At 36.4% G+C, this 25,036-nt stretch overlaps 2 protein-coding genes and 1 long non-coding RNA gene across 10 annotated transcripts in view; 1 reads left to right on the plus strand and 2 right to left on the minus strand.

Moving 5' to 3' along the window:
• The window catches only part of LOC129721186 (uncharacterized), a 74,199-nt gene that overhangs the window by 37,256 nt on the left and 11,907 nt on the right, over window positions 1-25,036 (minus strand). The gene's annotated exons all lie outside the window — the stretch shown is intronic.
• LOC129721190 (odorant receptor 45a-like) lies at window positions 6,899-16,536 on the minus strand. The gene is made up of 5 exons (XM_055673473.1): window positions 16,491-16,536; window positions 7,906-8,086; window positions 7,412-7,847; window positions 7,203-7,355; window positions 6,899-7,142 (listed from the first exon to the last, which is right to left on the minus strand). The coding sequence occupies exons 1-5, from the start codon at window positions 16,513-16,515 to the stop codon at window positions 7,092-7,094; spliced, it is 846 nt and encodes a 281-aa protein (XP_055529448.1). The 5' UTR covers window positions 16,516-16,536; the 3' UTR covers window positions 6,899-7,091.
• Window positions 14,649-15,073, plus strand: LOC129721195 (uncharacterized). The gene is made up of 3 exons (XR_008727368.1): window positions 14,649-14,786; window positions 14,845-14,953; window positions 15,014-15,073. It is a non-coding gene; the product is annotated as an uncharacterized LOC129721195 (long non-coding RNA).

Raw genomic sequence — 25,036 nt, forward strand, 5'->3', positions numbered from 1 at the left:
CTAATTATTAATAGCTCTGAGCCTGTTTTGCGTTTATTAGTAACGTGGGACTGACCAAAATTTAATTTTTTTCATTTTAGCAACATACATAGCTTTTTTATGATTTTTCGAGAGCACACGTTATGTAAAGGAGCTTCTGAAGTTTATCTAAAAAAAATGAAAATTTACATGAGACTGTTATGCATTTATGAGCAGTTTATCAATATTACATCACACCCTGCTTTTTCAAATCCAGTCTTATCGGTTTAGTTTTCGTTCTAAGAAACTTTTCTCCGTCCACTTTAATATCTACAGCAATGTTTACGAAAACAGTATAGTTCTACAATAGTGTAGTTCAAATAACAGCATGAATATTTCTTGTTCGCTCGGAACAAACGTTTGTTTTGATCAAAATTATAGTAGTGCCAATGATGAACATAGTTACTTTTACGAGTAGAAAAGGATTAAAGTGTGTATGATATAGTGCAGGAATATGTTTTCACAAAACAGCTAGTTAACTCAGTTTTTGCTTCGATACGATCGTCTGGTATTTGTGCGTTTGAACCAGATAGGTAAAATTGTATATGTTAATATACTTAAAATAAAATCAAAATGCAGATTATTAAATGAAGCATGTTCTAGTATCTGCAGAAGTAAAAGGTTTCTTGGGATGCTTCTTCATTCATAGAGAAAAAATACAATTTCGATTTAAAATTGTTCGTCAAAAGAAGTAGGTTCCGTAAAATGTCTTTATGAATCTCACCTTAGCTTTTAACAATTTCTGCTGCTCAAGTTTACTCTTTCAACTAGGATTTACGTTTTTAAAATAACATCTTTACAACTTAGAATGAGCACTGTGTCAAACATCGGTATGCAATTTTTATTTATAATCAAAGTAATAAAATCAAGAACAATATAGAAGTACCTACATATTTTAAATATACCATCAGTCTTTGGTAAACAACTTAACTACTTAGTTTTGACTTCACTCAAACAAATATTTTCATGAAAAAAAAATTGGGAATCATAATTAATCATGCAAATTAAACTTTTTAGCCTGTCTAACCAAAATAGTTGTATTGTACTTTTTGTATGAATATATAAACTTTTTTTCCTATATTGTTAGTAACAAACGACGAAAAGATGTGCATGATACAAAAAAGCATTCGCACAGTTCATTATCCACTACAAATTAGAATATCGTTGATTTTGATGGTAATGAACTGTGCGAATGCTTTTTTTGTATCATGCACATCTTTTCGTCGTACTGATTTGGTTGGCTGGATTTCTTCTGATTTCCAGCAATCCAGATTTTTGAAGATAAGTGTTAAAATTGAGGCTAACGGAGTTATACAAACACGGATATTGAAATGTATTCTCTACATCATTATTAGGGTGAGGAATCGTTGTATGGAAAAAACGAAACTTGATAGCAGAAAGCCAGAACCAAGTTTTTTTTGTTCTATTTGGAGCCTCTAACAATCCTGAATTTATCGGAAGTCGATTGTTAGTCTCCGCTTGGCGCATTGCATTTCAAATTTATATGGAGATTTGTATGGAAAAACCAACGTTTTTGCATTTTCCATTCTAAAGAGCTCAAAGTGGTTCAAACCATAAGTTTCATTACTTCAAATGGTAGGTTTTTTTATGCCTAACAACTTGGCCGAACACATCAAAGAGCTAGGGTATCCCAAAAAAATACTGGAGCTGTTCAAAGTTTAGTATGTCGAAATTGATGTTGCAAATCATTTTTTCTGCCAACACTGCCGGTGTACCGGCGTTAGTCAGATTTCCATCAGAAGTAACCTCTGAAACACTTTGTAGATTCTACCTACGCCTAGAATATTGACCTGAATTTGTTTGTTTGATCCAGCTGAGTGTATAAACTCGTTACAACAGGTTATTTCTGATGGGAGTCCTACTGGCGCCGGTACATTGGTAATGTTGGCAGAAAACAAGATTTTCTGTATTTAAATCGACATACTCAACTTTGAACAGCTATAGCTCTTCTTAGGGACATCCTAGTTCTTCATTGCCTTCTGCAAAGTTGTTAGGCATCTAAATACTAATACTTTACATAATGTAGTGCATTATTAGATCATTATTGAGCTCTCTAGAAAGGTAAATGCAAAAAAGTAGGTTTTCCCATATAAATTTTCATACAAATTTGAAATGCAATGCGCCAAGCGGAGACAAAACCAATCGACTTCCGGTAAGTTTAGGGTTGTTTGGGGCCCCAAAAGGAAACAAAAAAAACTTGGTTCTGGAAAATCGCTTACTTTTCCCCACCCTAATAATTATATCCTTTTCAAAACTGTTTTTCAAGGGGGTTTTTCGTGGTGGTCATACAAACAATTGGACAAAATTACATCAATAGAGATATCAAAATTCATCCAATTCGTTTTTATGGTTTTTGGATGGTTCGACGCTATCACCGAAATAGTCATTCTTACGTATGTCGAAAAATCAACGAGCCTGAAAAACAATACATCAGATATGTCTATTAAAACCTTGTTTACTTTCAATTCGCTAGATCGGCATGTGATTGTGACAAATGTAGATCAAAATAACTAGTCTCATGCAAAAACTGGCCGAAGGAAACCACTGCCGAAGGCGTTCGATACCCTAATAGATGCAAAACAAGCAAATAATTTCAACCTATTTCAATTTCGTGCAACTTGGGCATTGGGAGTTTGCTGCGCCTTTTATTTTACTTCTGCTTTAAAATGAATTGCGTGCGGAGGTCTATGACCATGATTACAGACACCAGGCGTCTCCACCCAATTTTACCAATGGAGTAACATTGTGATCCAAACTGAAGCCCAGTAGACAGGTACCAAACATATTGTTTTTACATGTATTTTTGTTACATGTTAAAGCACGAAATAATCCACCTGGCGGTGTTAGTTGTCCTTTCTGATACGAGCCTTCTCAATTATTGAAACAGTTTTTTTTTCTGTTTGAAATAGATTAGATATACACTTCGATTCTTGGAAACAAAATCACAATCCGATAATCTCTGCGGCATTTATTTTCCGCTCTGAATAATGTTTTTTTTGGCAACCAACAATGGCTCATACGGTAGATCGCACACTTACGAACATAAATGCACCATTACGAACATACATTGGCACACATACCAACATAAATAATCCCATACATGCTACATGTTTATAGCTATTTTAAGAGCATTAACCCATTTAACAGCGAAACAAATTTCTGATAAAAAACCTAAATTAATCCACCTAGCGGTCAGACTCAGCCTTTCTCATTCAAACTTATTATTTGTGAAAATAAATTTACATGAATGCTTAAATCCAAAAAGGTATATTCACTCTTTGGGTTCTAAAATATTGATGTTGTAATTAAAGTATAAAATATGAAATTTGACGTAATGTTAGTGCTTCAGAAATAGCGAAACATAAGAAATGACCCTTAATTTTGAACAATTTAATCACGAGCGATACCGGGAACGTTCAAATAGTACGATACCACATTTAAATCATGTTGAGGCCATATATATTGATCAAAGCAGCTATAGTGTTGAATAGTCTTTGAATTTCGTTTCTTCACGAAACTTTTGAACAGTATATCAAATTTTTATGAAGTTTGTTATTTGTAAGTTCGAGAGTTGACTCGTTTGTATGGCACTAGTTATGATCAAATAAGTCGTGTAGTACTTGAGATAATAGACTTTCGTTGTTTTACAAATTAAAACATAACGGTTGCTTAAGTTTGATTACAATCAAATGAAAAGGGAACGTATGGGGGATTCAAACTTTGAAACCACGTGTTCAATCATAATTTATCAGTTAACCCTTAAATATCCCGTTCATCCGATATCAATATTGTTCAAATCTGTTGTGTAGTTTCTAAGATAATGAAGTTTAGTGATTTTCACATTTCGATACATTACAGACGAAGTTACATTCCGATTACAGCAAAATTCAATAGGGTATTATGAAGCAGCTAGAGCTTTCATTTGATACTAATTCTGTGGAAATCGGGTCAACCATCTCTGAGAAAAGTGAGTGAGCCCAAGTAGTCATCAGAATATGTTTCTTTTCATAGCTGGATTTCACATTTTTAAACATAACAGGAAAAGTAATAATCCGTTCGCAAAAAAAATCATTAGGGTCTTATGGGGCAACAAGACTATCCATATGACACTGATTTTATGAAAATCGTTCCAGCCATCTCTGAGAAACATGAGTGAGATTAAACAGTCTCCAGAACACGTTTCTTTCTGTAATTTCTGAACCATATGTTCAATCTTCATGAAATTCAAAAGTTGAGGGTTTTTAGGTAGCCCGTTCATTTGAAACCAATTTTGTTCAAATCGGTTGTGTAGTTTTATGAGGTATTGATGTTTCGTGATTACAATAAAATTCAATAGGGTCTTATAAAGCAACTAGACCTTTCATTTGCAATTGATTTCATTGAAATCGATTCAGCCATCTCTGAGAAAATCGAGTGAGATTGGGAGATCGTTACACACACCCACACATGCAGAAAATGCTCAGCTCGTCGAACTGAGTCGAGTGGTATACGACATTCGGCCCTTTCGAGCACTTTTATACCTTTAGTTTCTGCAGTGATTGCCACACCTTTCTAAAAGAAAGGAAAAAAGTGAAATGATAGAAATGACTTTTAATTTCAACTTCAATCCCGAGCAAGGCCGCAAACATTGAAGTAGTATAATATTAAATTCAAATGATGTCGAAGCCACATATTTTGATCGTAGCTATAGTTTTAAACAGTCTGCGGGTTTCGTTTCTTTCTATAACTTTCAAACCACATGTTTGAACATTATAAAATTCATTGTTTAAGGGTTTGAAAGCCCATTTATTTGAATTCAACTATGTTAATAGCTTCTGAGATATAAGAGCGTTTTTCACATTCTGACGCAGCGCCAAAACTAAAAGTTTGATTACAATGAAATTCAATAGCAACCTAAGCGGCAAATAGACCCTTCATTTGACACCAAGATAGAAAGAATCGGTCAGACCATCGCTGAGAGAAGTGAGTGCGAAAAAAGGTGCACATACACACGTACACACCCACACTCTCTCACAAACATATACACCTATACATGCATACATGCAGAAAATGCTCGATTCGTCGAACTGAGTCGAGTAGCATATGACATTCGGCCGTTTGGATCACTTTTCTACCTTTTATTTAGCCAGTGATCGTTAGGAGAAAGTCAAAATATGTTTACTTTCATTATGTGATTTCACATTTTTATGAACAACGGACAAAGTTATAATCCGATTACAATGAAATTCAATAGCAACCTATGGGGCAACTAGACCTTTCATTTGACACTAATTTTGTGAAAATCGGTTCAGCCATCACTGAGAAAATTGAGTGAGTTTAAACAACCTCAGGATAACTTTTCTTTACACAACTTTTGAACCATATGTTCAATCATAACGAAATTCAAAAGTTAATGGTTCTGGGGACAGCCCAATCATTTGAAACCAGTTATTGAAATCGGTTGTGTGGTTTCTGAGATATTGATGTTTCGTGATTTTTCATTTTGATACATAACCTCTAAACTAAAAATCCGATTACAATAAAATTCAATAGCAACCTATGGCGCAACTAGACCTTTCATTTGCAATTAATTTAATGAAAATCGGTCCAGCCATCTCTGAGAAAAGTGAGTGAGAAAAAAAAGTTGCACATACACACACACACACACACACACACACACACACACACATACATACATACATACATACATACATACATACATACATACATACATACATACAGAAAATGCTCAGTTCGTCGAAAGGTGTCGAGTGGTATATGACATTCGACCATTGGGACCACTTTTATACCTTTGGTTTCTCCAGTGATTGCTATACCTTTCTAGGAGAAAGGCAATACATGTTGGTTTTAGTATTAGATTTAGTTTGAGCTCGTAGTCGGCAGCAAGGATACAAAAATTTGTCTTTAGGTCATAAGATATTTTAGACAATAAGGCATTAGATTTAATTGGCTCCGCTCCGTAAAACATTGATTTGTATTGTGCCGTGTCAACAAAATAATATCAATACCTTTACTTGAACAAAAAATAATAATAATACTCACAAATACGAAAATACATTTTTACATACAAGTCTATATTCACATACATACACAGACACAGAATGTATCTATATTCTAACATAGATTAATATTTTTGTATTCAACGACTGTTGATTGATTTTTATCTATCTAATTACCAATTACTTTACTACTGAGCAGAATTTTTCTCGAAACCAGTCGACGATACAGGTAAATTTTGTAGATTTAGTAAGAGTGATAAGTGTTGGTGCCTGGTCTTTGACATCGTTGTCAAATATATCTCCTACGGTAACAAGAAACAAGTTTTAAGTGTAATATCTATGGGTTTCATTCCCTAAGGTTTGAATGATAGCCCATTCAGTCGACACTAGATCTGTTAAAACCGATCTTTTTTTTATTTTTTGAGTAGAGTGAAAATTTAAAAATCTTTCAAAAGACCGGAAAGCAACAGCTTGGAATTCTAGATCGCATCTGAGGACGAGTTCTGGTCTCTGTAAATTATCCAGGTTCTAAAAATACCCACATTGAATAATATTTAGCCATTTCATGATCGAATAAAGTCAGAAACGAGAGAAACAATATCAATAACACCAACTGCGTTTCGGAATTGCATAATTATATATAAGAAGATATAAGAAGATGTTGAAACCACATATGCAACAAAATTCACCTATGGCGTAACTAGATCTCCCCAACCCACACAAACATTCGTCAAACTAGTCTAAACAAATTAGAGCTTCGGTTTTGCCATACCGTTCTAGGATAAAGGCAAGAGACTATCAAAATCGTCCGAAAAACACAAAATCGAAATTGTGAATTTATTCAGAACGGGACCACGTGCATTATTTATTGATCAAATGTAACAAGTGATTTGAACGTTACTAGAATCTTTGTGAATATATAGATAAACGAAAAATACTATACGATGTAGCGACATGCGCCTATAATCGTTAAGCTACTCAATTGATGCAGGTTTATTCGTATACCGATTCATCTACGTATCAAAATTATTGATTATTGTTATTCTAAGTAACTCATGTGAATGACAGAAGAAGTGCCACATAGGATCCAGCTGAGCTCAATATCTGTAAGAATAATTACAACAATGTTTAAAAGTGAATGTTACAACGTAATATTATAATTACTGCTCTCATTGTTGGCAACGAAGCAACCATGAATCCGGCTTTCGTATTAACTGGAAGCTGAGCTCGCATGATACATTGTAATAATATCCGTCTGGTTTTAGGTGAAGCTTCATACCAATTACTGCAGTAGATAGCGTCAGCAATTGAAGTACTCTAAAATATGTCAGCCGTTGTATCGACAATAATATTTAGTTTGTATTCGTACGAACCTCGTGATACAATAATGACCCAAAATATGCGAAAAATGTAATTTGAATTACAATAGCAGAAACGAATGCAAGATATATGAACATGATTGAAGAACCAAGAAACATTACCAACTGGAAGCCCAATGCACATAACAGTACAGAAGCAACCAACAGGTTCTGGAAAATTATCACTCGAAATGAAGCCATTAGCTTTTGTGACAAATGCAGTGTTGATGCATGATATTTTATCAATTTTTTTAAAGACTCGTCTTCATTGGAAAAACTTCGGTCTACAAATCTGAGTTTTATGCACTGAAAGTGAGCTGCCAGATTAGAGGCTATTCCAGCAAACGCTGCATCACTCGACACGCTAGCAAATGCAACCATGTACATCGCAGCACTCGACCATATAAACAGGATAACGAATACGACTGGATGGCTCGTGTCAAACGGAAAACTGTGAATGGATGGAAAAAGTAGTCGATTCGAATCAAGAAATATGTCGTAACTTGTACCTTAGCGACAGCGGAAGTGGCCAATGGGAACTTTCGTTGAATATCGAATTATATAATCCTCTTCCAAAGGCGGCAACGACAAATAATGAAGCGGTTGTTATTGTTGATGACAGGAAAGCTGTGGCCAGATACTGGTCAATTTTAATACTTTCTTCGATTATCTGAAGCTCACGTGTTGTAGCTATAGAATATTAATACAATTACTTACATGTCTTCAAAAAACAATATCAAGAAGGCTTGTATACTAGTTTTTTTAAGCTAATGGAACGAAATGGAAAGCTAATGAATGAATTGTATGTATGTATAACCCAGTATATCAACTTAACCAAAATATTTCAGAATCGAAAATTTAGCTGATAGGCGTATAAAACTATCTCAAAACATATTTTATACCCTGTGTGTTTGTTATGCAGGGAATAAATATGAAACTATGTATTTCCTCTTAAGAGTTTTAAAGTTAAGTTTTTGTTTTGTAAAAATCGTAGCAATAGCAGAATTCTTAAGTTTTCAACAAGCGGGCCTGTATGATTTAAAATAATGTACCCAGAACTTTGCACACGCATGTTTTTTATCAGCGTTATCGTCCAAATTTTTTTTCTATAGTACAGATTTTTTGAAAAATTTATTTCGACGATTTTTGATGTACACTACAGTCGCTTTTTACGCGGGGGATACGTGCGGGTTCGCCACAGAAGGCAGAATCACGAAAGGCAGAATCATGAAAGGCAGAACTCTATGGCCGTACACACAAGGCAGAATATTTCAAAAGGCGGAATTTCGAAGGGCACGAAAGGCAGAATCACTGGTAGCAAAACCTAACTCACGATAGGCAAGTGCGTGATGACAAATTAGTGCGAATCCTGGTCACGGTATCAAAGCTGCTACTCTACCTTTATTATTTAATATTTTATGGTAACCAGACATAATAACTGGTCACAAGCAATGACCAGTTTTGATGGGAGGTGCAAATCAAGCCTAATTATTAGATCAGAAACGGGCAAACTGGTTTGGCTCAGGTCCTAAAGAATCTCACTGCATCGCGGAGAGTAATTTTTCGATGGTAGGTATAACTTACACTAGTCTCAACGGCTAGTTGATTATAATTAACATAAAACAATTCATGCGGCGAAGACGCATAAAGGAGGGCAAGGAACCGAGGCGGCACAAAGCCGCCGTGGTTTCCGCGGTCCGAGCCGGCCGCCGACCCGCCGTCGGAAGCGGCGGGCTCTCGCATTCAAACGACTGATCTACTGGTTTTCTAGGATTATTCAAACAGGTTTTCTTTCCCTTAGTTAAGTCCGAACGAGCGGTAGCGAGTAAGGGCAGCACACACTTGGACAATAGAGTCGGCCAAAGGCCGCGAGTGTGTATTGTTAAAAAGAAAAAGTCCATTTTTTGATTCTGCCATTCGTTATTCTGCCTTATGAAATATTCTGCCTTTCCTAATTCTGCTTTTCGTGATTCTGCCTTTCGTGATTCTGCCTTTCGATTTTCTGCCTTTCGTAGGAGACCCATACGTGCCGCGTAAAAAAAACGCGTAAACTCCGGAATCCGCGTAAAATAAGCCGCGTAAAAAACGCATAAAAAGCGTCCTTTGTGTAGTTAAAAACCATCTAGCCCAATCAAATTTCGGTATTTACCATTTCAAACTGAATTAATTAAATATAAATAATATGAACCAGTGCTTTTTACAATGCAACAATTTATGTTATTTATAATTCAGTATTTCAGTTATAATCAATCCAAAATAATCCAAGCATAGCTTATAAATTCAACATAAATTCTCTGTGCACCCTCCAACATTTATTTAAACCCCAAAAAGTAATGTTGTTTAACCTATATGCAGAAAATATTTTCGGGAAAGATAAGCAAAAACAAACCTGAAAGCGTACAGAATCATCAACACACATCTTTCTTTCGTCTAATAGATGAATATTCAACAGTTGGCAGGTTAGCTTTTTCAACATTTGTTGTGTTCGTTGAATTGATGAGTAGATGAAGGGGCTTTCCATGGTTAATATTGAATATGCTTTTGTCTTCCAATATAGCCGGTGGCCTATGTTACCAGATTACATAATATATCAAAAAGCATATTCATACATTTTGATTCCATAGAGTTTTGTTCGCAGATTACCAATTTTTGATGCGATGTAAACAAAATTTAAAAAAACGAGGCCAATTTTTGCACAAATTAACGATTTTGAATCTTTTCGAATTTTTTTTAGACGCGCATTAAAGAGTCAAATAATATTTTGCAGTTTAGAAAACAGGAAATATGATTGATACCTTGAATATGAAAACTTCCATAATTCGGTTATGTTAAGAACTGTTATAACTTGAATTTATATTAACATCGACAAAAAACATAATTTACTGTCTAAAAAACATTCAAGCTTACCACAATCTCTCATTTTCTTCAAATGATTAATGATTTCCCATAACGCCTGCTTGTGTTTTCTTAGATGTAGTTGCTTGAAAACCCCTAAATATGCAGTAAAAAAAGGAGCTAGACTATCACATACAAGTGCAATATCACTGATATTTTCCAATGCAAAAAGAGCGGTTGCCAAATCCATTACCAGTATAGACACTAAACAGACATTGAAACGAATCCGGTTTAATAATTGGACATTGTTTTCAATACCAATCAGAGTCAAAGAAATGAATTGCACACGGAAAAAGTTGTCGTCATTCCATGCTTTCAATAAACTCATTTTTCCTACAATCCTTCACACAAATTCCGTAAAACTACGTTTGATTGGAAAAATGGCTTCATGATCGCCTTTTATTTCGAATCGTGTGGAAAAATTTCAAGTGTCAGTGCACGAGCAATTAGGTCAACGATGACATTTCTGTGTAAAGCTTATAATCATGGTGTCACCTTATGCAATCGGTGCATTCATCGTTGCCACAATGACATGCCATGAAACTATATCACCGTATTGATAGGCGTTAATTGTTTAATTCAGCATGTTATTAAGTTGACATGCAATCTTATATTGTACCATGCAAATATATGATTGTTTGCCTTTAATTGCTAGTGCATATTGACCATATTGCATGGTTGAGTCTGATATCAATTAATCAGACTTTTCTATAATTGGTCAGAATGTAACCGTAAACCGAACCAATTATTATTTTAAGTAATTAGATTTCCAAGTTAACCACACCGTGTATTTGTGCAACCTGCTTCAGATTTTTTTATAATGGCATTATAAGCTGTTCAATTATTTCGTTTTTTTTTCATGAAAGGTAGATTATCAACTACCACATCCACTGACGTTAAACACTGAATTTTAAATAAGTATCACTTGGTTCAGTCTAATTGCATTCCGACCAGTTGTCCTTCACAAAAACATACCTAAATATTATACATTAAAATTCGTATGTGTACCTACATAAAAAGCGCATTTAACAGAATTTGTTTCGTATCGGCTCAGTATAGTGTTTTTGTGCAAGCTGCAAGAAAATTGAAAAAAATCTTGGCTACCAAGAATGGTTACTAGAACTTTCGTGTTTCTTTGTTGACAAAAATTTGGAAAAATAAGTGTAATATGAATATCGTATTGAGCGTCACGGTAGAATGAAACTAGATATTGAGAATATGCAATGTTTCCATTTAATTCTACTACAAAAAATCGAATATCGCTTAAATCATTCGCAGATATGTATTTCGGTTTCAGTTACTTATAACCAGTCTACCGAAATACGTATCAGCGGATTCGATTTTTTGTAGTAGAATTAAATGGAAACATTGCATATTTTGTAACTAATATAAGTGTTACGAAATGAATATTGTTGTATATCGGGTAAAACATTACAATAATGGAGAGCGGCTTTTGCGTATTTGTGATAAATCTCACAACGCTCAACTGTGTGTATGATACGTGGAAAAAAGATTGCCGAGCTTACAATAATCTGATGGCAAATATGGTGCCAACCTGAAAGAAAGGAAGGAAGGGATAGGTAAGGTAAAAGAAGGAAGTTACCGTACAGCGAAAATGGAATTCCGGGAACTAGAAAATGAATAAGCAATTTCCTTTTCCAACATCCTTATCTCATACAAAGACAATCTCGTTTTGACGTTAAACATTTGTGCTACGCATTGATAATATTTTTATTATAAGTTTGTGATATATTCGAATGAATAAGCCTTGGTTTGCTTCGGCAACAATTTTTTACGACAGGTTTCGCATCAAATCATTTTACGATTTTTCTAGCTTTTGGAGAAATATTGATGATTTTTTGAACAGTTAGGTCATGTGTGTTGATATGACACGGATCTATAATGACTGTATTTCGATTGCTTTATTTTGGCATTTTGCATCCAAAGTTATAATTCTATTATGTTTCATATGCTCATTTGCATTTTTTTAATTTTTGGGATTTGAACCTTGGCCAGTTATGGAATCGGTGTAATATCTAAACTAGTATGACTTTCAAACAATTAATTAATAAATTAGCCCCTTCGAAAAAAGGAATGCTAGTGCCAATATATTACAGAGTGATTATAAACTTAGTTTAACGATTCAGAACAAGTTAACAGGAGCTTTGATAATGTATACCATTGACACTGCCATTGTTCAAAAAGCTGAAATTCGTTTGAACTGTCACGAATGCCATCGCTCTTATTATTCAAAAATATAGGAACACCTTTGATGTCAATAAATTTCAGATTACCCAAAATGTGAAACGGCACTTTACGTCAAAATAAATTGAGATAGGGATTTAGTCGAGAAATTCGGCAAAAGAAGATATATTTTTACTTTGCAAGAAATTTCGGTAGCTCATAAAATTTCGGTACACACTCAAATTTTTTTGCCGGATCTCGGTAGTTTATTGCCGAGAAATTTCTTTTATTTATGTTCAGTTATCTTGTATCTCCCAGCTTGTCTCGAGGTACGATGCTGGCCTAACAAGTCAGTCGTCGTATGTTCGAGTCCCGGCTCCGGAGAGACTGTTAGTGTCAGTAGGATCGTAGCGCTAGCCCCGCAATTGTCCTGTACACTTAACAGTCGGCTGCGAAGTCTGTGTATAGTTAAACAGAAGGTCGAATTCCGATACGGAATGTAGCACCAAGGCTTTGCTTTTTTATCTTGTAACGAATGTAATTTGTAATGTAATGTAATGTAATGCAAAAAATCACTTGACGAACTATAATTTGATTTCTAATCGGTTCTTACCAGAATTTCTGTTTCTAGTTGTTTTCATACACGATAGAGATCGAAGAAAAAGAAATCGTTTTCATGATAGCTACCCTCGACTGTAAATAAAAGTTAGGCTACTGATCAAACAATAATTACCTGCTTGGTATCAGTTTCATAAACAAAACAATTTCTCATGACTTTTCCACATTTAAGAGCAACGTATTATTATCAGCAAAACAAAAGTTCTCTTTCAGAAAATGTTTGTGTAACAGTACTTAACATTAGGCTTGTAGTTTTTCGGAATGACATGAACTATAGAAAAACTTAGTCAGTAATTCGAAACTTTCTCAACAAAACTAATAACACAATAAGTTCAGTTGCGTCAACCCGACAATTTTCTGATAAATAAAAAGACCAAGTCATACACAGCCGGCAGTTTGCATCTGACAGCGAATACGTTTACAAAAATGGTCTCCCTATTATCGTGGAGCAAAGAAAACTTCGTGCGAGTACAACTTTATTGTCTTGCTTCCATTGGAATAAAGAAAAATGAAACTGTATACAACCGGGTTCTTTTTTACTTCTGTTTCTGCTCAATGGTAGTTATGGATTTTGCTGCCATTCTGTACGCACTGAATAACATTGGTAACATAGTGCTTGTATGTGATAGCTTAGGTCCAGCTTTTACTGGGTACTTAGCAATTGTCAAACATTTGTATCTAAATTCATACCGAAATCTATTGTGGGAGGTTGTCAGTGTATTACGTAAGCTGAGTGCAACTGGTACTTCAATATAATTAAGTATATGGTAATGTTCCAATAAACTTCTTTTCGCGGTTTCTCAGTCAGTCCGGAAGGAGTACAAATTATCGAACGAAGTCATAGGATTGATCAATATTTGGCAAAACTATATCTTGCGTCCACATTAGGGACCGGATTTCTCTTCGTCATGGCGGCTGTGGTTAAAGGATTCTACAGCTTCATCACCCAAGGCTACGTTGTTTGGCATTTACCATTAACATTAACGTATGTATAAAATAACCTGTTTTCATGGAAGATATTTTAAAACTAGTATATTCTACAGTTTCCCATTTGACACAAGTAATCGTTTAGTTTTTGTAGTGCTCTTCGTGTGGGTTGCTATTGCGCTTATTTTCGTCGCGTTAGTCAGTGTCGCCGGAGAAGCTTTTTTTGGCGGACTAGCCGCAAACGTTGTGGCACACCTTAAGTGTATACAGCAAGAGTTTCATAATCGAACTTTCAAAGAGAATGATAAGTCATTGATGGAACTGATCGAATACCACAAGCTTGTTTTGGCTCTATCCGGAAAAATAATGTCCTCGTTTCGAATGATAATTTTCAACCATTTAATGGTAGCTGCTGCACTGTTATGTGTTTTATGTTTTCAATTAGTTATGGGTTTGGGAACATCGCTCATGCTAATTATGACCTATCTACTCTACAGTGTTGTAATTATTATACAGATATCATTTTTTGCCTATTTTGGAACACAGCTAACAGTTGAAGTAAGAGATGTACTACCCAATATTCCACAACATTTATCCATTTAGTTTTCTTTAGAGCACCGCTGTAGCTGATGCCATTTACTGCAGTAATTGGTATGAAACAACTCCGAACAATCGGAAAATTTTGCTACAATGCATGATGAGAGCTCAGGTACCAATCGACACCAAGGCTGGATTAATGGAAGCTTCATTGCCTAATTTGAAATCAGTTATATATTAAACCTCCAACTTTTCAAGTAAAATATTAGATTTTTATATTCTTGCAGATTATAAACTCAGCTGGATCATATGTTACTTTACTTTTGTCATTCACATAAAACAATTAATCTGATTCTACGCAAACCCTTATGTCGCTTAATGAAACTTCTTGCTTCGGTTTGCTTTTAATATATTTCAATGCTGAACTTCAAACTGAATTAAACACTCTCCTTCCAGGCTTGAGGATTAGAAACTTTAATGCTCATGTAAAAGTCGTTAAAAAAAAAGAATCCGTATATGTTGTATATTAACAACACAAATGACAGCGATTGGTTACAATCAGTTCAAAGGGCTCTGTCAATTGATGCCTAACTATCGTTGCCTAACTATCACTATCGTTGTGCGAATCCATGTTCAATTGATCAATAAGAGAGCTGAAAACCATCCAATCATTCACAACTATTACAGAAAGGAGGTTATTTTAACGAGATTGGAGAGATACGGAACTTAACGATCTCTAAGCGTGCGGTCATTACGGAATAACAATAATACTATCGAAATCATCATGTGTAATCATTAGGATAGTAACTTATTTGAAGTGATTCTCTTTACAATAAATGTATTTCTATTATTACATTGAAGAATCATTCATATAGTTTTTATAGTCATATGACCATCGCTCTTTTCTACTTCATAATTTTTGCTTATTTTGCCTCAGTCGAATTCTGCCACTATTGTCCCAAACAATGGAGTCTGGGAAGGCGGCTCCACCCAGAGCCCAACTGATGATCCATTGACTAACGGACCGGGCCATTTGAATGGGGGCTGCGTAGCCACAACGTTGAAGAGTCCACTTTGACAAGCGGGTGGTCGTGGGTTCGTATCTTAGTGGAATCAGACCATATTCCACGTTACTTAATGCACCTTTTGAACTGCAAATTGTTGTGATTTCTTGATCGGGATGGTTTACACAGAACATTTTTGTTAACGTTGTTTATGCGTATTTTTTATTTAAGACTTTAAAAATATATTTAATTAAAACATCTAACATTATCTTTATATTATTCCAAGTTATGAATAAATATTTCATGTTTCTTATCAAGTTAAATTTGGGGCGTCGTAAGTTTGTATGAATCTTGAATTCTTTTACAAACGAACATTTTGCGTTTTCAACACAATGGCAATGGCCCCGTGGCTCGGCAGACGGTAGTAGAAAAAAATATTACTTTTTATTAGTTCGAAACAACCCTGAGAAAATCTCGTCTTAATCAGAAACGGAAACCTCGAGTAATAAAAGTTCTGGAAAAGTAAGAACTGAAAACTGATTATAAAATGAGAACCATCAAATTATCAGGCTAGATGCTCTTCCATGCTTTTCGAAGCTAGGGGAAACAGTAGGGATTTTAGATATTTCAGAGCATAACTGAAAAAAGAAAAAGATTCGTGCCAAAATAAAATTGCTAAATCAGCTCCCGATTAGTTTCATCGAGCAGCAATTCACCCAAAGGGCCTTATTGTGATATCAAATACTCTCTATGAGCTTTTCTTTCATTGTAACTTTTCCTATGTCTAGCAAATATATCTTGTCATTTCATTTCTATCAAACAATATTTCTTTTGTATAACAAAATGAAAGCTTATCATCATCGTGTCAAGTCGATTTATCACCAGCTGTTGTTTTATGATCAGTTTGTTGTATATCATGCAATGCTTACCAACATCAGTCACATATTGCACCATTCGTGAACCGCGTCACTTCCGTCATCAGGAAACCGGACTTGTGTGCCGTTCTGTGTGGATGTATGTTTATTGCTATCGAAGGGAAATTGATACTGCAGTAATTTTCCAATGTTCAGCAAGATACAAAAAGGAGTGTAAACGTTATTGATGCGGAATGCGCCAACCGTGATATCGCAACTCATCGCTGGATTACATTTTGTGTTTTATAATACCGATTAAAACCTTTATTTATTCTGGTCTATCTCACGAGTGCGCTGCATTTATTTGTAAAAAAATAAGGGTGGAACAGGTTTGACTTGACGTTAAATTACGTAAGGCTGGTTATTGTATTTGGACTAGTTGTTTCTGAATAGATGAAGATGTTGTATATCAGGTTGTAATAGTCAATTCATCATCTGGTACAAGATGATACTTAGAAATCAAAACTGGTAGTGTGGAAATCAAGTCCTGACGCACTTAACGTTATGATGTAGCGAAGCGGCAATGCCCACCAGAGAAGTTGAGAAACAAACATGTGGTGGACACCGCCAACCAGAAACTTTACACCCGGTATTCACTAATCTGCTCAACGCAAATGTAGCGAGGCTAATCGATAGCATTAATTATTAAACTTGGATTAGAGAAATATTTGCTAGTCACAAACTGTAAATTTTCTACTGTCATCACAGGTTCACTCCAAAAGCTCAACCCGGAAAAAAATGAAACGTAAGTTGACACTTTGTGGTAATGGCTAGGGGCACTAAAATTCATGGAAAGGTTGCATAGCTATAATCTTTTATTTTTTTCCGGTTTGAGCTTTTGAAATGCACTTTTTTATTTTATCGACCAGTGTAATTGGTTTTAAACTCGCGTGCGTAAATCGTAAAGCCGCACACTATGTTTAAAACGATTATTATAAAAAGTAAATGTACCTAAAGGGTGAACGGAATCCCCCATATCTAAATTCAAGAACTTTCCTCTTAACACTGCTCATAAAATCTTGTAAAACGTTAGGACCCACTGTTTTTCGTGTGGAAATTCACTTCTCTTCATATCCTCCTCCGATCTGATTTCCTTAGGATGTTTCCAAAGTGTCTGGTTCATGATGGCCCAATACTTCTTAATTGGCCGCAGTTCGGGTGCGTTCGGGGGTTGGGATGCTTTGGGCTTTGGTATGAAATCGACTTCCTTAGTCTCTCACCATTCCAGAACAACTTTCGAGTAATGACACGAGGCTAAATCCGGCCAGAAAGTTGAGGGACCATTGTGTAACCTCAGAAGTGGAAGTAATGGCTTTTGTAGACATTCCTTCGAGTATACCTGCCCATTGACCGTCCCGGTTGTCACGAATGGGGTACTCCGCTATCCACACGAGCAAATTGCTTGCCAAACCATGTACTTTTTGGCAAACTTTGACACCTTCTGCTATCTAACGTCCTCAGGAACTTTGAATTCGAGACGAGCGGTGAAGTACTGGAGCCCCGCAAGCTGCCGGAGGTCTGCTTTTACATATGTCCTGTCATCCATATCAAGTCAATGTGGTTTCGTCAACATCTGGGTGTAGAGCTTCCGTGCACGTATTTTCACCACCATATTTTGCCGTTCATTGCGATTCGGCACCTTCTGAACTTTGGGCTATGTAATCCATCACGTTTTTTCGCATGCAAAATAAAAGTTTTACTCAAATGCAGTTTTTTAGCCACATCTATAACTGGTTGATTTCTTTCCGGTTGATGGTCAAACGCTCGTTGTACCAATTTAAACCACGAGTTACCGTAGATTGTCCCAGCTTCCTGCTGATTGCACGATGAGAAAGATTCGGATTTTCGATACATATTGAATAAATTTCACCCAGATGTTCAATAGAAAATACCCAATGAGTAAAAAGTTACAGCCATTTGAAAATGATACAATTCGATTCCGTACACACTTTAAAATGTTTCTCCGTAGGATCAGAGTTTTGGCCCTCTAGTTTCAAAATATGAAAACCCCGTATAGACTTTCTGCTGTACCGTGTTAAGACTGCAACCTGCGTTCCATATATCATGGCAGGGGCAATGACAGTCTCATAAATTAAACGACCCAGTTGCCAAGAAGGAGAATACTTCTTCAGGAAGTCAATTACTGCTCTAGATACCCGCACTGCATTCCTGCAGCGGGTCCTAACTGTCAGAGGACGCTCTAATTTAGCGGTCACATATACCCCTAAGTATCGCAATGGCTCAGTAGTTCTATAGAGACGTCCCCCGACTTGTATCTGCGTGACGGCCTCTCCCTTGGACTCTCTTATCAGCACGTTGCACTTGTTTTCATTCAAATTGAGTCCAACATACGACAGATACTCTCTTATTTTGCTTAGGATTAGCTCCAAATCTTCCTTAGTCTCTGCGATTATAATTAAGTCGTCGGCAAAAGCTAAGATAATCGGAAGCGTAATATTGAGGTCTTGGTTCAGCCTTAGAGTGGACACCTCATCTGCCACAGATTCCAACACTGCCTCCATAACCAAATTAAAAATACAGGGAGACAAAGGGCAGCCTTGTTTGATCCCCTTACGGCGTCGAAATACTTTGGTCAGCTGTCCCTTCCATAGGACTCGCTGCTCCTCTCCCCCCAGACATTGCAATATCCGGTTAATAAACGGTGTTGAAACCCCTTTACCTACAGTAATGAAAACATGAATACCCATAATGTATTGGCAATAGTAAAACTATTACCCTTCAGTATAGCCGGCAGTGATTCTAAGGAGACATAATCAAATGCCTTCTCCATATCTAAGGACATTAATAGCGTCGATTTCCCTCCATTCCATCGCTCTTGAAGGATGCGCTGTAAAACGAAGAGATGATCGATCGTTGATCTCTCAGGCAGAAAAGCAGCTTGATGGCTGCCGATAGCGGGGACCAGACTTTGAAGTTTTTTTAATATCCAACTAGCGTATATTTTATATGCAGTAGAACTCAAACATATCCTCCGATAATCACCTATTGATTTGGGATTTTTTATTTTAGGAATTGGAACAACAAGGACTTGTTTCCAATCAGATGGAATTTGGTTCTCTTCCCATACCTTAACCAAGAGCTGGTGTAGCTCGTCAATAGTGGTGCTATCGCAATACTTAAAGAACTCAGCATAAAGTGAATCGATACCTGGTGTCTTCCCATTTTTCATGCCAGCTTCAATATCTTTTATTTCTCCCAGCGTGGGAGGTGATGGTAAAGCTTGTTCTGATGGCTCCAAGAGTAGCTCAGGAATGAGTAAAAGGTCTCTGTCATCCATAACCCAATCGGCCAGACGAATATTAGAGGATATATGTTTAAAGGATCTCTTTTTGCCTTTCTCCTAGAAATGTAAAGCAATCACTGGAAAAACCAAAGGTATAAAAGTGGTCCCAATGGCCGAATGTCATATACCACTCGACTCCTTTCGACGAACTGAGCATTTTCTGTATGTATGTATGTATGTGTGTATGTGTGTGTGTGTGTGTGTGTATGTATGTGCAACTTTTTTTTCTCACTCACTTTTCTTAGAGATGGCTGGACCGATTTTCATAAAATTAATTGCAAATGAAAGGTCTAGTTGCACCATAGGTTGCTATTTAATTTCATTGTAATCGGATTTTTAGTTTAGAGGTTATGTATCAAAATGTAAAAATCACGAAACATCAATATCTCAGAAACCACACAACCGATTTTAATCAAATTGGTTTCAAATGATCGGGCTGTCTCCAGAACCCTTAACTTTTGAATTTCGTAATGATTGAACATATGGTTCAAAAGTTATGTAAAGCAAAGTTATCCTGAGGTTGTTTAAACTCACTCATTTTTCTCAGAGATGGCTGAACCGATTTTCACAAAATTAGTGTCAAATGCCTCATAGGTTGCTATTGAATTTCATTGCAATCGGATTGTAACTTTGTCCGTTGTTCATGAAAATGTGAAATCACATAATGAAAGTAAACATATTGACTTCCTCCCAACGATCACTGGCTAATTAAAAGGTAGAAAAGTGATCCAAATGGCCGAATGTCATATACTACTCGACTCAGTTAGACGAATCGAGCATTTTCTGCATATAAGCATGTATAGGTGTATATGTTTGTGTGTGGGTGTGTACGTGTGTATGTGCACCTTTTTTCGCACTCACTTCTCTCAGAGATGGTCTGACCGAACAGATTTCAATGAAATTAATTGCAAATGAAAGGTCTAGTTGCCCTATAAGACCCTATTGAATTTTATTGTAATCTGATTTCTAGTTTAGAGGTTATGTATCAAAGTGTAAAAATCACGAAACATCAATATCTCAGAAACCACACATCTGATTTGATTAAAATTAGTTTCAAATGAACGGGCTACCTTAAAAACCCTTAACTTTTGAATTTTATGAAGATTGAACATGTGGTTCAGAAGTCATGGAAAGAAACGTGTTCTGGAGACTATTTAATCTCACTCATGTTTCTCGGAGATGGCTGGCCCGATTTTTATAAAATTAGTGTCATATGAAAGGTCTTGTTGCCCCATAAGACCCTAATGATTTTTTTTTTACAAACGGATTATTACTTTGCCTGTTATGTTTAAAAATGTGAAATCCAGCTATGAAAAGAAACATGTTCCAAGACAACTTACTTGGACTCACTCATATTTCTCAGAGATGGTTGACCCGATTTCCACAGAATTAGTATCAAATAAAAGGTCTACCTACCTCATAACACCCTATTGAATTTTGCAGTAATCGGACTGTAACTTCGTCTGTAATGTATCGAAATGTGAAAATCACGAAACTTCATTATCTTAGAAACTACACAACCGATTTGAACAATATTGATATCAGATGAACGGGCTAGTTAAGGGTTAACTGATGAATTATGATTGAACACGTGGTTTCAAAGTTTGGCTGCCCTTTTCCCTTGATTACCTTTTCATTTGATTGTAATCAAACTTAAGCAAGCGTTATGTTTCAATTTGTAAAACAACGAAAGTCTATTATCTCAAGTATTACACGACTTATTTGAACATAACTAGTGTCATACAAATGAGTCATCGCTCAAACTTACAAATAACAAACTCCATAACAATTTGATATGCTGTTTCAAAGTTTTAGAAAGAAAAGAAATTCAAAGACTATTCAACACTTTACCTGCTTCGATCAATATATATGGCCTCAACATGATTTAAATGTGGTATCGTACTATCTGAACGTTCCCGGCATCGCTCGTGATTAAATTGTTCGAAATTAAAAGTCATTGCTTTTATTTCGCTATTTCTTAAGTACTTACATTACGTCAAATTTCATATTTTATACTTCAATTACAACATCAATATTTTAGAACCCAAAGAGTGGATAAACATTTATTGGATTTAAGCATTCATGTAAATCTATTTTTACAAATAATAAGTTTGAATGAGAAAGGCTGAGTCTGACCGCTAAGTGGATTAATTTAGGTTTTTCTACTGAATCTTCTCAGATACTGAAAAGTTCGATTTATCCGCTCTCCGGTTGGATATTGTCGAAGATTACGGAAGAAAATTTCGATTTCACTTTCTCATGGTCGCGAATCTTTCTACGCAGGTTTTCCCGGGCCTCACGTAGCTTATGAGTCCATTTGGGGTGTACAGAACGGTTTACCCAGAATGAAAATTTTTTTACATCAGCAAAAGCTTTACGGCAAGCCGTGGTAGACGGAACAGACGATTTCTTCTCAAGGACAACCTTTGCGGATTCGAGCACCTTTTTCTTGAGGGACTGCCAAGTATCTTCTACGATTGCTGATGGACTGAATAGACTGTACGTCGAAAAGCATGTCCTCAGTTGAGACTGGAATTTTTTTTGCTTGTCTGGCCTCAGCAGAAGCGATGGATCTACATTAAAATGTGACCGCATGTAGGTGTTTGGCAGGGCTGAATTCGAGCGAATAGCAGTAGTCGTGATATGATGGCTCTCCACAACGTTACACAGAAGCAACTTGTGACCAGTGGAAATAGTCTTGGGCAACACGCATTGTAAGCGTCGGAGAAATAGTTTAGATCGTAGCGACGTAAGCAAATGATCCACTTGGCTATGACGTGTTCCATTAGACCATGTCCACCTAAAGCTCTCATTAGAGTTTAGTTGCGTAGAGCGTACAGCCAATACGTGAATACTAAGGAACAATTTCATTTGTAAACCATTTTCATTGAAATGATCATGACCGGCGTATTTCCCTATAAGTTGAGCTTCAAATGAGTCCAATCCGGAGCATGACAAATGGCTATTGAAATCGCCTACTAGAAGAAGACGATCCGTGTCTTTCAAATACCTTACAATATTACCAAGCTTGCTGAAGAATCTGTCAGCACCGTGACTGGGTCCATGTACGTTTAAATGTACGTTATATCCAATTTTAGGAAAGCTGTACCCAACTGTAAAAAAAATAAATTAAAAACCAGAAAAAAATAATAATAAAGGTGAACTATAACCTGGTACAATACTTCAGCATGTTGAATGTTGGTCCCAGAGAAGGTACTTTTCTGTAGAGTCGCATTGAGTCCGTGGCCAATCAAAATAGCAAGCCTCCTTTTTTTGTTATTCGTTGGTCCGCCCATATGCCACAAAAAGTTAGCAGTAGAAACGAATTGGCATTCCAAGTTTACTTCCTGTAATGCAGCGACATGCACACGATGTGAAATCAACAGCGCATCTATTGCTTCCCGTTTGTCCAAAGTCCGGCAACCACGAACATTTAAGGATGCAAAACGGAGTCCTTGTTGTGGATCGATTGAAACCGTTGGATACTCCGTAAGCTGTGAGTCGGTGTGTTCTATTCTAGCTATCTTCGATGCAATCATCATTGGATCCGGTTGATAACGACGAGATACAATCGAGCGTGATGGTGTACAGCTCATGGACAAAATACTGCCATACACGAAACCTGACGAATGGGAATCTTCAAAAATGTGGATGGTCAATCTCGAAGCTGCCGAAGACGGGTCATACCGAAGACTACCATGACGCAAACTATGTTGGAAAATAGTAATGTTAAGTGCGGCCGACAGCACTACAAGCGTCACTACACCGCTTTCTTCATGACTTCTTATTTGATGCGATGTGGGGCAGGGAACATCCCAAGGTAACGAACCGGTAACATCATAGGCAGAGTGAAATGGAGGTTGATTTCCTACCTCGTCATCGACTAAGCAACGGAGAAGATGAATTGTATGATCGGAAGGAACAGTGTGCGTCAATTGATGTGCTATCGAATGCAAGAGTGCCGTATGTCCATTACCAAATACTTTCACCTGTATTTCAGAAGAAAGGTTGGGTAATTGAAACGTTTGCAAATCATGGTCTTCCGCCGTTGACCCAGCAAGCCGAATGCAGAGAACGCTATCGTAATGATTTTTGACCGATCCGTGCCCACGATAGAACAAATTGAGCAAACTCGATCTTGGAATGGTCCTGGTGTACGACGAAAACCACCTTAAAATAATTTGCCAGAGCGCTTATAGATTCGGCACCTCCCCAAAATCCAGTAGTCTCAGCTTATTAAGGTATTGTTCCACCTTTTCCGCAGTGGAGTTTCCGGAGAATACCAACTCTTCCGCATAAGAGGCGACGTGGTCATAATAGTAGGGTAGATTCATCCGAATTTCAGACACGGCTGCTTCCCTTACCTGCTGGCTATACAGCTTGAATAGCGAATGTTTAGGTGTAATTCCATAAATCTGATTAACAATTGCCCCAAATAAACAATCCCCATCGCCGGGAATAGTGATAAGCCAAAAACAAGAGCCGCGTACATCTAAAACTTGATCCATTTTCGAATGTTAAGCGTGTCACTTTTACAATTGAGCAAACAAGTGGACAAAATGGAGACCCTGTTTTTCATACAATGCATTAGATAACTAATACAGGCGCTTGTAGACGAAATATGTGAATGTGACACATCCATAGAGTAACAGACCTACCCAAGTAACACACGTTGGTATAGAATAGTTGACGTTACCTATTCCAAGACATCTCTATCAGCAGAAAAGTGCAAAACATGAAGGCTAATAGAACAAGTACCGATAACAGCATTAAAGCAAGCCAACTTGATAAAATTAAGTGGCAAAATACATCTCGAGTACTGATACGGCAATGCGCAAATCTGTTGCTATGACAACTGTTAACCAGCGCATGCGCAAATGTGTTGTGTCGGCGCAGTGCAACTAGATCGACAGTAGCTTTTATCAGTGGCAGTTTTAATCGATGACAAAAAATAATTTTCAACCTTTCAAAAAGAGTTGTTTTTTTTTTGCTTGAATATTAAAATTGTTTTCGCATAGTTTCAACGTTATCTGGATATAAAATCTAACAAAACTAGTAAACGTTGTTATATATACAATAACAAAAAACTGAATTGATATTGGTTACACTGCAAGCGTTTTATTTATCTTTTAATGGCACGTTTTGACCCGCTTTGAATAAATATAGAAATCGTTCATATAATTTAAACATTAATTTGATAAAGTATTTTTAAGTTGATTGTTGAATGCTACGATTGTTGTACTTAAAGTCAGGAAAT

Source organism: Wyeomyia smithii, chromosome 2 (genome assembly GCF_029784165.1).
Source record: "Wyeomyia smithii strain HCP4-BCI-WySm-NY-G18 chromosome 2, ASM2978416v1, whole genome shotgun sequence".
NCBI lineage: Eukaryota > Metazoa > Arthropoda > Insecta > Diptera > Culicidae > Wyeomyia > Wyeomyia smithii.

Excerpts from the sequence above, each read along its gene's own strand:
- LOC129721190 (XM_055673473.1), bottom strand. The coding sequence starts at position 16,515 with ATGGTGCAATATGTGACTGATGTTG. Across the intron at positions 8,087-16,490 it reads GCAATATGTGACTGATGTTG|CTACAACACGTGAGCTTCAG; the intron begins GTAAGCATTGCA and ends AATATTCTATAG. Across the intron at positions 7,848-7,905 it reads CCACTTCCGCTGTCGCTAAG|TTTTCCGTTTGACACGAGCC; the intron begins GTACAAGTTACG and ends ATCCATTCACAG.